Here is an 18,646-nt window from a genome sequence, read left to right as displayed (position 1 = left end):
TGTCTTGACATCGTTCCCCGAGAAAATGCTACATTAAGAACAGATGTATTAATATTAATCTAAAATGACACTATTGATTTTCCTAATTATAATGAATTTAAATTCAGATGAAAATAAATTACTAACAAATAAATGAGAATTCATACATTTATTTCTGAACTCCTTTCAAAGGTGCTTTGAGGAGGAGGTATAAATAATTTTCTTCTGAATGAGGTATAAGAAGGATCATGAAAATCTAATAAGCACTCTAAAATTGATTTAGGGTATTAGCTCCAGTATTTGATAAAGGAGTGATTACACTGAAAATATTAACACTAAAATAAACCACCTTCATAACATTTTTTAAGCCAAAATTGTTAATACTTGTACCTAAGAATTAATAAATATTTTAAATGCATTTTGATTTTTTTCTTCATTGTCTAAATATTTACGGATTTCACTTCCAATCGTGCTGTTTCTACAAGCATATCTTCAAGCGTCTCTAACTTAACGGTTTCAATTATCTACTTCTCAAACTTCTTGCCCCACATAATTTAATAATAATAATTAGAGATGAGAATTTTAGACGAAGTATGATCCAGTATTATCTAATTATAGAGAACTAGGAACGATAAATCCTTCAGTAAATATTTTATATGGGAAACCTAATTTTTATAAGCGTTCTAGATCATTGCAGTAGTTAGATTAATTGAAAATCGTAATACTTATGGAAAATCTACCACGCAGTTTATTGTTTAACCGGAGCAATTGATATAAAATACGAACTAAAGTGACAATAGCCAGAGTGAGGTGTGTAAGAGGAGATAATAGGGGACAGGGATAAGACTGAGGGAGGTGCCTTAATTAAAGCAGCCGCCCACAATGGGACGAGGTGCGAGTTGGTGGTGGTAATATAGTGGAGGGGTAATATAGAGGGGGGTAATATACAGGAGGGGTTATTAGAGGGGGTAATATAGCTAGGCAAAAACCCCACCTCCACCCACTCTGATAATTACATCCGATCGGTTAGTAGCATTCTTTAGTCCTAGAACTAGAAATTAAGTTCTTGCATTGGTTGCAGTAATAAGATGTAATTAAAAATAAATTTAGATGTGTTTACAAGTTGTGTAAATAATTGAACAAATATATGGAAGAAACTAACATTTTTTCGTAGTATTTTAATAGTTATATCGATAATTTTTATTTTATTTTTTTTGTAGAAAGAAATATTTACACTAAAAAGCATAACAGTTTTATGCTATTAGTATAAATATTACTATTCGATCGGATATAATTATGTAAGTGATTATTATATATAAAATAGTAGTAAAAAGGAACGTTGTGACGAAGGTTTATGCTGCAAAATGAATATTCCTGAAAAAATTACTCATGAATCTAAAATTATGATTAGTTCCTTTTTCTTTTTTTTTTTTTTAGAGAAATACTTTATTTATCTTTGCTGCCTAAATACATTAGGTTGCTATCTCACACAGCATACTTATCAATCCGTAATCGGACATATATAAATTACACATACATGGTATAATCAGAAAAAAAGAGATACAATACAACAAAAGGACTTGGGTTCAATTATATGTTTGCTATAAAAATATAATTATGCGTTCGTTTATGCTCTGTATAATGTTGAAAAGAGAATAACAAAATGTGAACTATTTTAATTATTATTTGATATCACGATCATAATTTAATTTATAATATTAGTATCATGAATTGTTCTATAGTAAAAAACGATTTGACATCTGATGAAATAATTAATAATTGAACAATTTTTTTTTTAGTTACAAGGGCAATGATAATTATCAGTAGATTTTTGCACTCAAATCTAAATAACAAATTGTAAAAACATATTTTTCTCAATATCATCTGCTGAATGGATGGATTTCCTGATCAAAGAGATGTATCCCCTCATCACATGTCAATAAATTAGTTATTCTAAAAGACAAATCCAGTTCTAGTGTAAAGTCATAAGTAACAAAGATTTGAGTGATACAGGTTAAACAAACTGTTTTCTTTTCTTCAGTAACACAACGAATTATTAAATTAGACGATTTCGAAGTAAATATTTTTATATATTTATACCACGTGTGATATTAATTAAATCAAAAAAGTTGATTTTTAGATTTCCAGATTTTGGTGGAACAAAAACAAGATCTTTAAACTAATTTAGGTCTATAATCTTTTTTTTTTATATGTTTTGTTATAAGGTTCATTGCATTTGCCTATAATTATGTACAAATTAAACAAACTATGGAACTTTGAACTAGTAATTTTTCTTCATTCATAATCGAAATCTTACATCGCAGTTTCATCTGTTAGCATGTCCTCCATATTTAACCAAAATAATTGAATTAATGTAGACTGGTATTAATCGTAAAAGAATACTGTGGAAAAAAAAATGTTATCTTTCTATTATATATATCATATAAAAATATGTAATTTATATATGTCCGATCACGGATGGCAATCCGATGTATTTTGGCAGCATGGATGAATAAATTTCTTTCTCTCTCCTCTCTCTATTAAATTCTACAAAATAAAATTATAATCAATAAGAAATATCGCTAGGACAAAATATTTAACTGGTGATTTTGATTTAGAGGGCCGTGGAATAACCTTACAAGTCTTTATGATCATAGACGTTTTGAAACCTTTTCGAACCCGTTCTACTTTGGATGTCCAGGTTCTGAGGCTATGCTAGAATGTGCAAATGGAACTTTTGTTCCTGAGGATGGCACGAAAGCCGAAACATTGAATATTTTTTTTATATTTTAAAATTGGTGAAATAATTTTGCCTTTAAATTTAACAAATTAGTCTTCCTTTTGGTTTTCTTTTTCTTTACAACTAAATATCACAATTTCGTGTTCTTTTTATAATTACGTTTTATTAGAGATATTAAAGCAGTTTTTTATTCTTTTTTTCTATTCCATTTTTTTTTTTCTTTTGTTCTTTTTCAATTTTTTTTTCTGTTCCAAACCATATTTTATTTATAAATTCATCTCGTATAATTAATGATCTTATATTTTCATTTACAATTACAGCTTTTAAATATTTGATGAGTCTAACTAAAAGGCTTTCCTTAGTGCCAAGTCATATGTCCTCCAAACATCGATTGCTGCATCTTTGCAAATATCGGTCTGATATTGTTAATACATTTTTGTTAAATTATTATTTGTCAACGATAAAAATTTAAACTATTTAATTACATTCCAACATACATTTGAAATTGTATAATTTTCAAGTTATTACAAATAAAACTAGCAAAAAGTAAAATATACTAGTATAGAAAATCCGAAGGAATATTTGGATGCAAGCTGATCGATCTGTTCATCAAACCTGATTACATTAATTTCTTCACTCAAGATGATTAGGCGTGCAAAAATATATCTATTGGTTTATAAATTAGATACTACATGTAAGTTTTAATTGTAATTATACTGTTTTCTGAGGTCAAATATTCCACCTTCAGCATATAGTTTAACAGTTCATCATAATAATCATTGAATAGTTAAAAACATGTATATATGTATTTTAACATGTAAACATGTAAAAAAGCTTGAACAACATAATTTATCTTTAGTAAGCGCACCTGTTATTGAGAGGTCAACTTCTGTTTTTAAATAGGAGTTTGGTGTTAACAATCATTTCAAAATCGGCGCCTGTTGCAAGTTAAGGGCTTAACTTAGAACTGGCTAATTTTGAAACAGTTGTTGGCACTAAACTCTTAGTAGTTAAGAACAAATAATGACCTGTCAAAAACTGGTGCATTTACCCTTAGCGTTTCTTTTGTGTATCCATAGAATCTATAGGTAAAGATATCGATAAAAAGAAAAACAAAACCTAAAACAAGTTGTAGTTAGAACTTATTTACTTAACATTTAAGAGCTCTAAAAAGTAAATATACATATATATTTTATAAATATCAATAATATTGATTTTCAGTGGATATTTATTAGATCAGTAGGTATTATAAAAATTACAAACTGATTTCCTAACAATGTAATGTCTACGATAAATCTTAATATAAAAAGAAATCAGGCAATCGATGTTCAGGTCGTTTAGCTCTATTGCATAGGTGAATATAAGCTATGTGAATGTCACTTACTTCAAAACAAACTGAAAGTTTATTCTATACTAAAAAATTTGATTTTATTAAATTAAATAGTTAGGTAATAAAAAAAAAAAAAAAAAAAGTTATCCAATTAACTTTCTCTTAGAATATTTACTGTTACCTGTTGTGGTAATAAAATAAAGGCATTTTCAGATATAGGTAATGAAAGTATCATGTTTGACCCAGTTACAATGTCGAGATGAAAAAAAGATCTCTTCTCTACTTTCTTTTTTAGTTTCTCTTTGTTATCGCCAATAGTAGCAATTTCATGTATCAATAAATTAATAGGTATATTGATGTTTATTTTAAAATCTGTAATTATTCTGCATTTATTGACTGTTTGTGAGTTTAGTCAGGATTTGTTTCAGGTGGAAGTAGCGATAAAACCTATTTAATTCTATTTAAATATATGTAAAAATAAACTAAAATTTATATTAGTACTACGAGTATTCCTTTAAACCTTCCCTAGCTGATTTAAGGATATGTGTACTGAGGTGGATTCGTAGTCAATACCTGATTATGGGGTAAATGTGGTTTCAAACGTAGGATTAGGATACGGAAGAGTAGATAGGATGGAAAGGACACTAAAGTCGAGCATTAAATACAGACGCGATAAATATAAGGAGGCTAAGAAGGGCAAGTGCGGCTGTAACAATGTAACATGTGTATAATACAGTGGAGTGGGGGTGGAAGGGTGGGGGACGGAGCACGAGAGATAGAGAACGGGCTAAGCCAGATTTATTATTGTCCTTTTGTTAGGCCGTTCTTGAGAGGAGGGAGGACAATAGGGAGGGAAGTGGGGCGGAGCAAGCTGTCCTATTGGTCGGGGTTGGCCACGCCCTATCCTACCCAACGGAAGCACGGAGGGGGCGTAGCAGACTGCCAGAACTGTTTCAGCAGTTGAGATGTCAGGTTATAGTTTCCCCATGCCTCCCGGTCTCGAACCTCAGTCCCCCGGCGAGGCTCATATTAAGAGACCGATGAACGCTTTCATGGTGTGGTCGCGGATACAACGGAGGAAGATTGCATTGGATAACCCTAAAATGCACAATTCAGAGATATCGAAGAGATTAGGAGCTGAATGGAAATTACTGACTGAGGCCGAGAAGAGACCGTTCATTGACGAAGCCAAGAGATTGAGGGCGATGCACATGAAGGAACACCCGGACTACAAGTACCGACCTCGGAGGAAGCCCAAGGCACCAGGACAACATCCACAGATGAAGCCCGCGGGACCTGGTAGTGGAAGTGGCCCTTTCGCCAGCTTCCCTCTTGGACCATATTTCGCTGGATCTCAACACCACCACCCGCTGGAAGGACTAGGAGCGGCGTACTCTCCGCTGCCGCCCTACTTTGGGTCTGCCTTCGACGCCGTCAACTTCAGCAAACTCGTCCAGAACGGCAGTCCTCAGGACTCCAACAAGGCCGCCGCAGTGGTGAGTTCCTTTTATTCCTCGCTCTATCCTGGGCAAAAATCTTTCGGACCACCGCCTCCACCTCTCTCAGCGTTGTTCCAGCCACCTCCTCCTCATTTTCTCTTCGGAGGAGGACAGTCCCCAGGTTCTAGCCCTACCGAGCAAGGTATGACGCCGTCTTCATCCACTTCAGGACCGCCACCACTCGACATGGATACACTTCGAAGGCCTGTGTCAGTAATATACTAAATTGTGAGTGTATATGTGATCTGTGCCGGTGTGATCGATCTCGTTCGCAAGGTAAGACAGAGTTTTTTTCGAGTGAATCTTCATCTAGTCATTATAATTCTGTAGCTGTCAAAGGGTGGAGCACTCCCAGAAGCGGCTTTTGTCAGGTCTTTCATGCCTTTAAAAATATGTGACTTCCTGTAGTCGATTTTTATAATTAAGTGTTAAACCTGGGCCCTGTTTCATGATAAATTACAATCAATTAATCTTGTTACTGTATTTGATACAATTTTAATGACATATAATTCTGCCAGATAATTTTTTACTTTCAAACTCATGTAATATCATTAATAGTTGTCCCCATCATGAAATAACATTTTATGATGTTATAATACATGATATAATAATACATTTATTAGTGCTTGTGCTTCATAGTTTGGATAATTGTATTTGTTGTCAAATACTTTTATTATGATAAATTAATATATACTTTTATAATGAATGAATAAATACTTTTATTATGATGAAACAGGCACCAGGTGTAGATAATTTTCATTACTCTAACAATTTGAAATCATGTGATTTTATGAATGACCTGTCAGCTAAAAATTTGTTTGACGGAATTAGATTTGTAACAATATTCACCTAATTGTCTTAACATAGTCTCATGACTCCTCATGTTTGAATATTAAGTACAGTTAATTGATAATTTATCGCTGTAAATACGTATAGAGTATATGTCTAAAAAGTAATAAATATCTATAATTGAACAATGTTGTTATAATGTAAATAGTTGTAAAATATTCGCTTCTGACAGTGCCGCGGGACCAAACGACCAGGCCCCCTGACCTACCAACCCACTTGTCAGCATTAGGCCTCATAAAATGAAGACCTCAAAATAATAGTTTTGAACAAATATCTATTTAATCATTAGCAGTCATTTGGCTTATTGAGAACATATGAATTATATTACTATTAAGTATACTTTTGATTCGTAATGACTTGTTTAAGAAATGTAATTTCTCAACGTGAATGTAACAATACAAACTATTCTCTTATATAAAGGCTTTTAATGTTGTACTTAGTGTAGTTATTTATGATTATATACGTATATGAGACAAAAAGAAGTGAATTAATGGTACAATATGAAAGTGAAACCAAAGTAATGTTCACTGTGAGATCGAACAGCTTTCATTTTGTTTGTTGTGTTTTATTATAATAATGTTTGTTTTGTTCCTCTATTATTTTTATTGCCAATATTGTTGTAAAGTTATGCTGTATATATCTATGCATAAGATTCGCCAAAGTATTTATTGTGTATATATGCTGCTACTTTGTCATATCGTATATGTATAATTTGTATAATAAAATTAATTGTTTTGTTTCAATAAATTTTTTTTTTGTTATACATGACCCTTTTCTTTCTTTAACAATATTAAACTTGACGTTATGTAAAAATATTGAAACTACAAGATGTGCATTAATATTGAATCAGGCAAAAGAAAGCTCTTTATAATTTGTCAATTGAAACTGAATCAAATTTAATTCAACTAAAAAAATAAAAATAAAAAAATATATTACATCGTTCTAAATTTGACGATTACCATTATACACAAATATCTTGTCTGGCTTACTGAAATTTATTACAGTTAAATTGGTTATAAAATTGTTTAAAACCTTCTTTAACGCATCTTATTTTTAAATGAGTCCTAGGAACTATTCATTCAAATAGAAATGATTAAATTTTATATTTAAAAATTTACAAGAAAAGTTAAAAGAAGGTTAAATTATATTATTTTTCAAAAGAGTTCATGAGTTAGAAATGAGCTCTCATAAATATAATTTAAATACTAAAGAGTAAAAAAAAATATCATATTTTTAATTGGACGAATATGTAATAAAATGTGTGCTTAAAATGGTTTTATTAACCCATTTAAATATTCACATATTTATATTATTTTAATTAGAAACTCTAATAAAAACAATATAGTGGACAGTAGATACCCATGTGTTAAGTAAGACCCCTCTCATATGCAGGGATGTTTGCTGAGACTACAACGGCTCAAAAGAAATAATTCGTTTGGAAAGTGTTCCCTTGTAGAACTCCCTTTGTGTGCCCTCCCAGCAGATGGCCTGTTGAAGAGAGAATGAAAAAAATAGGTTGCAGCTTCTGTCCCTGAGAGCACTTATAAATAAGTCAATATCCGACAGATCATTGAACTCACTGTTGTTATTTCAGTCGATTTTCTTCAACAGGCACCATTCCGTGATCAGGACGTGGTGTATCTCGCTTCAAAAAGAAATACATTTTGCAAACATGGTAAAAAAAAAAAAAAAAAAAGAAAAAATATCATTTCTTTTATATAATTTCTATGTTTCAAACTGAAAGAAATGAACATACTTTATTAAAAACTGAATCTACTGATTAATATCTCTAAGAATTTATATATGTATATAAGTTTTATAATTTGATATACCATTTCTTTAATTGATTATACAATCAATTTGTGTTCATTTTGAATGGCAACACTACCAAATTCAGGAAAATAAATAGTTTTTCAACAAAATGACTGACTAGATAAAAAACAAAATAAATAAAAAACAAAATAAATAAAAAACAAAATAAATAAAAAAAATTGAAACCGCCGTTGTATGAAAAAATACAATTTTAAAAAACAGAGAGTCCTTATAATAAAGGCAGCTAGTATGATATTTTATTTTTGGAATTTGGGTTCAAAATCTTTGAACTTTGTAATATCCTAGCTATTAAAAAATATTTTATTATGACAAGATAATATATTCATAATTCCTTTTAGTCTTAAACTATTTTTTGATTTTAAAAAGTGTACGTGAGGGTGAGAATTGAAAAAAAAAATTACATTGTGATTCATCAGTCTGCTTGTTCTTAATAACATTTTATTTAGACAAATTATAACAACCATTTTATTTACAATATATTTGATGAAATGATAAATGTGGATTTATTAGCTCTTTCCCTGTTTCTTGAACATGATTTCCACAAAATGATTGTTAGTGTTATACAATGAAGACTAGATTTCGCATGCGGATAATGGTAGCCATGGATGATGGGATCTAAATAAAATTGATGACAATAGGGAACCTTCATAAAACAGATATCCTATTTCAGATCTCACTTCCTTTCCATTATTCTTTATCTTCAGTGTTATTACCGTTAAAGTAAATCACGTGAGATTTGTGATGAGTAAAAACTTACATAATGTCGACATTATTTTTTGTGACAATGGGCCATTTTATAAATTTAATTCTTCTGTTGGATAATTTTTTTTCTTTTTATAAAATGAATATCATCATGTTCTCTTTTATCCTACAAAACATTTAAAAAAAATTGAAATAATAGATGAGGTTATCTTCCTCATTATACTAACATTGTATGTCTGAATAAGAGTATATATAAATTAGTTTATTTTCTGAATACTGAAAAAAATAAATAATAATATGGTTTAGGAGGTTATTTCAAGCAATGTTTTTCTACATTTTCTAATAAAAATGAAAAACACAATCTTCAAATTAATCGAATTACACCATTCATTACTTTAAAATTATTTTATACTATTATACGAATATAGTTAATATATATTAAGTCCGTATCCGAACGCCACTTCGGTATTGCACTGACGTTATGACTGCTCGTTTTCACGATTGTACGATTATTGTAGCACCATAATGATAACACTTACAGCAATTTAAATATCGTGGATTAATATTTATCGTTCACAAACCTAATCTCCCCCCCCCTATTTATGGAGTTTAAAATAAATAGTAGTAATATTATAAATAAAAAGTAGTTAGTAAAACAATAATTAAGTCTTCAAATAAAAATATAAGCGGTGGCATTTATCCATTAGGTAATATCAGGGCCAGAACTTAATTTTGACGTCTCTACTTTCACAGTCCGTTCGCAATAAAAGTCAATATAAAATGTCTTATATGTATTATATAACAGTAATAGTATATTTTAATATATATTATTCATTATTTGAATATATATTATTATATGTTTTTATAATAATCAATTTTATATTTATCACTTTTAACTTAATATATTTATTTATTTTATTTTAATTATTTGTATGCATTTGCCAGAGTGTTTTATTGAATTTTAATCGAATGCATGTGTAGACGACCATGTTAGGTTTTGTGTATATGTTGTTTTTTTATTCGATTAAAAATGTTTATATATTTTTTATAATTTTGACTTGAATGTCTTGTTTTATTTTTTAATGGGAAAAAGAGAAAGTGTTAGAATTGAATTTAATTGAGAAAGTAAAGAACAATAAAGAGCAAGAATAAAAAATAAAATAAAATGTGTGTGGAAACAAATGATAAATAATAAGAAAAAAAATCATGTTTAGGTTTAGGATATAATTGAAAAAATGTTATAATGGGAAAATTTACAAAATTCTATGCTGTGAATACTTATATTAAGAGGATTGTTCTTTACTAGTCATAAGTATGATGTGAAAGAGGCAACACAATAAAGTTATGCTGCCCAACATTTTTAATAGTGTTTTTCTCTCTTTATAATTCATAATTTATTACTCCAACAGATATTAAATACTGTTTTCATTTTTAACTTCCTTAATGTTTCTTTTAATTTATTTATTTTACATTCATAATATTTTCTATACATATTCTCCTACAACAGTTCTGTTTGTTAAACATTTTACAAATGTTAGGATCTTTGGAAGACCTGAGATGTTGGTTGCTATTAATTGAATTTTATGTTGAATAAAATTATATTAACATCACACTTATGATCACCCTAATGGACTGATTCAACACATGTCTTAGTGAACATCCATGAAGACCGATGGCAATGGGTACTATTCTCCTCATACCCCAAATGTTATGGATTTGTTGTTGGATAATTTAGCACATTTGCTGTTTGCCTTCAATCTGAAGACTTTATAACAAAAAATAAAGGTAATAACAAAAAAAAAGATGTTTGAATCCTCCTTGCATATATTATAGCTGCCATGCATTCTTATCTGTCGATTTCACTCTTGAAATTTAAAGAAAATAAACATTAGGTATTCAAATTTATTTCTGTAATTCTTACTCCTTTTTCTATCAAATTCAATGTTTTGGAAACAGGTACTAATGGGTGTTGGTCTTCTTCAGGTCTATTGTCTGACATGAATATTATGATATTTCTCCAAGGATAGAAAATTTGCTGATCGATATTAAAATTCGGTGATAAGTTTTAGTTTAGAGTCAGTGAGAAAAAATAGTGTTTGGGTGGAGATAAGAAAATGTGTTTATTAATGATTTTTAGAGTGATGATAACCAATCACAACTAGACCACTCGAATTTTTTCGAAAGCATAAAAATTAATTTTTTTTCTTACAACCTGAAAACCAAGAACCGATTGAATAACTGCTGATATTCATTTTAAACCCTGTTTTAATTCAGAAAAAAATGATTATTATAATTTATTCAAATTATGAATGTTTTTTTTGTTAGTGATTGGGTATCCTTGTACTAAGAGCTTATTTCTATAAATGATTGCCCGGCCTATATTTATTGAAGCATAAAAATATGTAAAGAATTTATGATTATTTAATTTAGTGTAGATGTTGCTAAAAAAAAAAATTTCTAATTGAATACAAAAGATTGTTTTATCTGTTTTTCAATTTATTTTATATTTCCCCCCAAAAAATATGAGGTAGTGATTCTTGAATTCGTATTCTATACCTTTAGAAACATAAGAGTGCAAATTATCAAAACTACATCAAAATCAGTTTACTTTTTTTTATATAATATAATATAAGGAAATCTACATTGATGGTGATGTTTGCCTATCGATACTGACTGAGCTTCGATCTTGGAAAAATTCCTAATATCATTATATCTATATTAGAATATATTAACTGATATTGTAGCAATAGTCAATATTAAAAAATAATAAAATAAAATAAACAGAACAAAATAAAAGAAAATATATGAAGCAGATGGTCAGGGTTGCGGTAAAATAGAACAAAAATAGTTCAAGAAGATAGCTTTACAGAAGGTCTATTAAAAGTCTTGAACAGCCCTGATGAAGCCCTACTAAGATGGGGAAAAGGTCGGATAATAAATAGTTGTAAACTATTTTTGTTTTTTTTTACCGCAACCATGATCATATTCTTCATATTTGAAATTACACGGTCAAAATACTAGATAACTGTAAGTATGTGATAAAGGCGTAAATAAATACAAAATATTATTTTTTTATGTATTTATATTTATTTTCTTAAGTTAATCTAGTATTTCCGGAATGTGAGGGTTATCATCGTTTTGTAAAGTTGCCAAGTAAGTTGCTTATCGGGTGTCTATCAAATGCTTAGTCTGTCAGCGTGTTTAACAGTTAGTGGTAGGTTACACGAGTGTGTCCTATTCATAATCTACTTAGTACTACTTCATGTCGCCTACAGCTTTGGATTGATGTATTCCATGGAAGTACTGCCCTCTTAATTTCTCTTAATTTGTTAAGAGTTGTTAATTAAATCACAGTTAAAATCTTACAGTCAAGCCCATTTTGAGTATGTTGGATTTCAGTAATATTTAAAAGTTTGAAACATTCGATTATAAAAGTTATTCTACCTTTAAAATATTCAATTACACTATAAAATTTGATGAAACTCAAATATTGGGATATCAATGGTAAATTAGAACTAAATTTTAATACATTTACTCTTCGTCGTAAACCTCCCGACTGCCCTACAGTATACTTTAATAATGTGGCTCTTACCCCTGTAGAACAGATTCGTTATCTTGGACTACATCTTCACAAACGACTAACCTGGAATCCTCACACAAGACTGAAAAGACAGGAAACTGCACGCAGATTCCGACTATTACAGCACTTACTAGACAAACGGTCTAAACTTCCAACTCATTACAAAAGACTGATCTACATGACAATAATAAGGCCCATCTGGACATACGGAGTTGAGCTTTGGGGCTCCACTAAACCTTCGAATTCCTCTCGTATCCAATCTTTACAATCTAAAATCCTCCGTAAAATCCTCAATGCTCCTTATTTTGTTACTAATAAAACCATCCATAAAGACCTAAATGTTCCTTATGTAACCGATCTAGCCCGAACCCGATTTTATTCCTTCCATAATAAACTCCCTAACCACCCAAACCCACTAGTTTCTAACCTTGCGTCCTCTTCCATTCCTGGCAATCCTCCGAGGCGCCTGAAAAGAAGATGGCCTCGTGACCTTATATTGTAAACTGTTTTTAGAGTTCTACTACTGAGTAGTTTCTCTACATCCTGTATCATATCATTATGTCATTATGATCAAATTTACTTGTATTTTTTTTTATGCAGTTGTAAATATCAATAAATAAATAAATAAAAAAATTTTAATAAGTATCAATCCTAAATGTATAACCTCTACTTATAAATTATACTGTTTATTTAGAAATTGAACAAAGTAACAGGATTATTTAAGAGGGATGTCGTAATTTTTTAAAACCCTTCATACAAAACTTTATTGAGTTCTATTCAGGACCTCAATTCGAGAAAGTTCATTCGCAGCTTGGGGTGGGCGTTTAATGTTAAAAAGGTTTATTGAAGATAATAATGAAACGCTAACTGAAAAACAGCCCCTTCTAGCTGTAGCCATTGAGACACCATTGAGTACTTTAACTTCCATTTATTTCATTTTACTTGTGAACAAAGTCAATCTAATCCCCTTGCTATGAGTGCCGCTAAGAATAGCCATTGCTCCTTTGTCTCTGGCAGGCGGTGTACAGCTGCCCCCGGAGTAGGGGTGAGCCGCAATCAATTGAAACAAGTAATAAACGAACGGACTCATTAGGGCTCCTTGCGGTTGCAAGAAAGAATCGACTTGGACCCGGGCCATTGTCGAGCCGAAAGGGAAAAATGAATGCATCACCGCTGGGGAGCCTTTCTCAACAACACTTACCCTTCAGTTCTCCTGTCGCTCCCTACTTTTGTTTTCGCTTTTATTTGAGCATTTTATTTTAAAGAAAACTTTTAATGTAATTTACTCTTTAAAAAGGCTGGGAGTCGATAATCGGCTTTAGTTAAAATCTGAAAAGAAATTCGATCTTAATGAAAATTCACTCATTGAAACAAAGTGGTAGACTTTATAAAAAAAAAATAATAAATTTATGTTATTAAAGTAAAATAATAATATAATAAAATAATAAATTAAAGTTTAATAAATTTACTATTAAATGAATCTATGACTCATATTATGTTTGTTTGTTACAAACGATTTTAGCTAATATTTTTCTGTAATCTTGTCCTGAATCTTCTTATTTAAGACCTGCCATAACAATACTTGCCTCTCATTGATCTTTCTTCTTCTACCGGAGCACAGTGTGAGGTGCCTTTCAGTAGAGCTTGATCCATAGATTTCCGACCCAGTTCATTCCAAGTCTTCTTGGGGTTTCCATCCCTTTCCAACAGGGTTGTAAGTAGCTTTAGCTATGAGGTCTTCTCGCTTTCGAGACACCGATGTTCTTCTTAATTAGAACTTATATCGAAGCCTTCTCTTCACAAGCTGTTTTCTTGTCTTTCCTTCGACCTTCTTCGACCTCATTTTCATTTCAAGGATCCGACTCTTTGGTGTAGTCGTGGGAGTCCAACATTCGCTTCCATAGAAGAGTATCGGTAGGAAAGTGTTTCTATAAACTACTTGCTTAGTATGCTTGGAAATTTATTTCTTCCTCAGAGAGCCTTTCTTTAAGCAAATGAAGCATGTTTCTGCTACCTTTATCTCATCATCCACTCATGTATTTAGGATCAATGATCTGTAATCATTCAACTGTTGTATTAGAACACCACTATGCTTGACCTTTCTATTCACAATTTTTTTTTTCCTTTCCATCCCCATAAACTTGTTTTGACTAGATTGATAGCTATGTTGATCTCCTTGCAGGATGTTGTGCTTAAATTGGAAGTACCTAAGATTTCTTCTCAGTAGAACCAGGACGTCACTTTGTTTGTTATTTGCAGGTTTCTTAAAAAAAAAACCCGGTGGAACTGTGAAACGGACGTTTGCTGCTACACTTTCTAGCATTATCCGAACTAAATCTATGATTTATTAGTTATTAAAAATGTTTGCATGAAAAACAATTTTTTTTTCTAGGGAGGCAACTGCCAATGCGTCGTATGCTTTTTATACTTTTGACAGTCTGCTTCACTTTTTCATTCAATCGGGATGCTATTAGCTTGATTCACAGGCTAATTTTCTTAAAAGTGTTCCGAATTATCGAAATCCCATAGTTAATCGCTGAATAAAATAATAATCGCCTTTTTGATATAGTTTAGTAGTAAGTGTTGATTAAAAAAAAAACCTTAATCAATATTGTATTAAAATTATGGGTAAACATATAACAAATAAAATATTAAGTAGGAGGTGACTAACAGGATTATTTAGTCCCGGGCCATGGATCACCTAACGCTGGCCAGCTACTTTGACAATCGAATCCGTATCGCTCCTCTCTAACGTGGCCTTGGTGAATTTTATGATTATAACCTCTAGTGTTTTAACATATTTCTGGGCGCTTAAGGAGTAATATGCCTCGATGATTATTGCAGTTCCAGTTATCTACCTCCTTCTATATAAGAATTAAGACTGTTGTCTCCGAATCCTTCATCTTTTTCCGTTACCAAATTATTTTCAGTAGTTGAAAAAGCGTCTTAATCTTAACTGCCCATCCCTAATTTTCCGAGTGACATTCATCTTGTCCCACTGATTTCTTATGTTTCTTCTTTAAAGCATTAAAATGTTCATTCCTTCTTCCGAATATGTCCGCATTCGGCCAAATGATAAATCCATTTCTGGCCTGGATTCCTTTCAGGTTATGTGGCCTCTCATTTCGCAATCCTTCGAGAACTTTGTGGAAAATATTACAATTGTTTTGTTCTGGTAAAGATTTTTTAAATATTCCCTTTGTGATATTAATACTAAATCATTGTCTTTCCTTTTTTCTATTTGCTGTACTTTTGTTGAAAACTGGGAGATCTCTGTCTAAAGAAGTCTTTTCAGACTACTTTATTTTCCTGTACAGCTTTCAGCAGATCTTCAGACCACTAGATAGTTCTTTTGAAACTTCACCTCACGCTATTTTGTCCACAGACGAAATTGAGCACTATATTTCTTAATGCTCCCCTGCAGTCGTCAACATCATCGCTGTTCCATGGTCGCATTGTTCTATTATTCCAAATTTGGCCCAGCATTAAACGATAACTGCCTTCTTGGACATTTCCTCTGGTCTAGTACACATTCAATGACTAGCATTTGCTTCTACTGAGAGAACTAAGTATGATTAAAATGGTAATAAACCTTGGAAGAAAATCATAGAGTTATGAGACTACTGAGGGTTGTAGCAACGCTACATGGTACACCACCCATTTTTGTTCGAATAATATATTATATTGAGTTATTGATTGTATTGAAAATAATTTAATTTTTTAATGTATAAACCATGTCAGTATTATCAAAATTTTAAATACATTATTTTAATAAATAAGCGTAAACAAAATCAGAGTAAAGTAATTTCTTACAGGCCTTGTCCCTATTTGACTGCAGACTCCTACCCTACACAACAAAGTTTCCTTTCTACAAGGACCTGCGGTTCGTACTCAGTCAAAACTTAATTCCCCTTCGTGACTGCGGACTCATACCCTGCATACCGAAGTTCCTTACTGCTCGCACCTGTAAGACTCATCCTGTTCATTCTTTTCCTAATCAGCTTCCTAACCTGTTTGAGCATGCATTGTCGAGGCCTTCTGGTATAGAGTACCTCACATTGTGAATTGGTGTCAGACTAGCTGACATCTCGAAAGGGTGAACAGCAAGGGATCGAAACCAATCTGCAAGTTTTAAAAACTTAGTCATCTCACCTAAAGTGGTTGTATATAGTTGACAGTTGAGGTAGTGGTACGAATGAAAACTGCAAGAACATTCTGTTCGTTCCGGTGAGGGTTCCTTAGCCGAAGAGAGTTCTGTTTCTGTCGTATTTTTCTAAATCCTGGACGCTCACTTTAAAACACAAAATGCAAATTTAGTCATTATAGGTCCGGTACCTACGAAAAGTAGGGTTTATGGCTTGAAGAAGCAGAATTTATTCAAAACTTACAATGGTTCAGAGGGGACTCATAAGGAATACCAATGAGAAGGCTAGAATACTGAGGAAGATCCCGAATCTATCAGAGAGACAAAGCAAGGATTGAAGTAGAGTCGTAGGAGACAAGAGTTATGCTGGATGGGTCTATACGAAGCTCTACGATGTTCACCTTCATACTGCACTCGTCAGGTTTAAAAATGGCTACATTTCATTTATCTTCTCAAACCGCCGATAAGGAGGGAAATCCGATCAATTATTGAGAAATTTTAGATTTCAATCCTCCCAATAGTTTCCTGCGTCAACTCTCCTGGGTAAGTATATTTACTCATGAGTAATCTACCGCTTTAGGGAACTCAACCTGGATGAGGCTTATTACCTTTCAGTCAATTACCCAACACAATTAAAGCGGTGTCGTGAAATAAAATAAATAATTATTTCGTATAATAAATAAATATTTTTTATTGTGCTTTATGCTGGTATAATAAACCTTTTATAATTTATATAAGTGCATATAGTATGTGTTTACGTAGTACTGTTGTGTATTTTTTCCTTCTTTTTTTATCTCATAAAATCTCTAAATAGAAGAAGAAAAAATATGAAAAAGTTCAATTTAATTTTCTTTTAAATATTATTTGTTTTTACTCTTTATCAGGCAGAATTTTATATATTTATTAATTATTATTATTTAAAACTTTAAATTTAATTTTGATGATTTTTTTCCTCATTTTTCATTGTAACATTTACCTAGATTTTATTTCATTTTTGTTTTTTTGACTTTTACATGTTATTTATTATCATTCTCAGTTATTATTATTCTTTATTAGGAAGAGATTTCTTTACTTCATTATTATCAGTATTTGTAATGAGGTGTTTTTAGCTGACCATAGATTAATATAAGGAGAAGATGGTCGGGGTGCGGTCAGCAAATAACAAAATTTCATCATCACTCATTTATTCAGCCCAACTATATATTTCTACAATTTTCTGAACTTTCGTTCGCGTAGTTATTATTTCACATGTTTTATGTATTTTATTTTTTAAACTTTAATTTTATTTTATTTCTTCTCTCTGCTTATGATGTTAAGACCATTACTCATCATTTACATTTTCTTATGCACTTTTTATTATGTTCATTTATCTTTTCTTCAACAAATTTTTTTAATTTTTTATAAATTATTTTGAATAATTCTTACTGCTTTCAACTACTATCTACTCCTATTATTATTAATCAATTACTTTCTATTTAATTCATTGTTATACATATTTCCAAATTTGTTTGTTTATTATTTTCCTTTATTTTTATATTTCTCTGGGTGATGGTTATTGTCTCTTTTTTTTCTTTTTAGAAAAGATAAAGGCCTGAAATTCAGGTCGAAACTTCGGCACAATTAAATACGTTTTTGTTTATTCGCTGAGCGTACACCGACATCTCATATCAGTATTTTTCAATATTTACTTCTAAATTTATTTTTAGTTTGAATGTAGTTTCATTAGTTTTCACTATCACTTGATTTTATCTGAAATCATTTTAATCTCCCTGTACTAACATTTTAATTGATACAGAATTAGCTGAAAACATGATATTTCGTTATTATTGTGATGACAGATGTGAGAGTAATTAATCATATTTTTTCTTGAGATATGAAACGAGACTTTAATTGAATAATTAATTTTCATGATTGGAGAAGTTTGTCGGGGGGTGCGGTCAGCAAAGAACAACATAAATAAACAAAACCATATTTATTTATTTTATGCCGA

General features: G+C 31.0%; 1 protein-coding gene across 1 annotated transcript; it reads left to right on the top strand.

The window, feature by feature from the left end:
* The first annotated feature begins 5,009 nt into the window (after nucleotides 1-5,009).
* On the top strand, nucleotides 5,010-7,076 carry LOC106683902 (SOX domain-containing protein dichaete). Its single transcript, XM_014425653.2, has one exon. The coding sequence runs from the start codon at nucleotides 5,015-5,017 to the stop codon at nucleotides 5,771-5,773; it is 759 nt and encodes a 252-aa protein (XP_014281139.1). The 5' UTR covers nucleotides 5,010-5,014; the 3' UTR covers nucleotides 5,774-7,076.
* Nucleotides 7,077-18,646: the final 11,570 nt, after the last annotated feature.

This window comes from Halyomorpha halys, unplaced genomic scaffold (genome assembly GCF_000696795.3).
Source record: "Halyomorpha halys isolate HHAL.00 unplaced genomic scaffold, Hhal_1.1 Scaffold526.1, whole genome shotgun sequence".
Lineage (NCBI taxonomy): Eukaryota > Metazoa > Arthropoda > Insecta > Hemiptera > Pentatomidae > Halyomorpha > Halyomorpha halys.
Note: the sequence above shows the minus strand (reverse complement) of the source record. Positions and strands in the feature narration are given on the sequence as shown.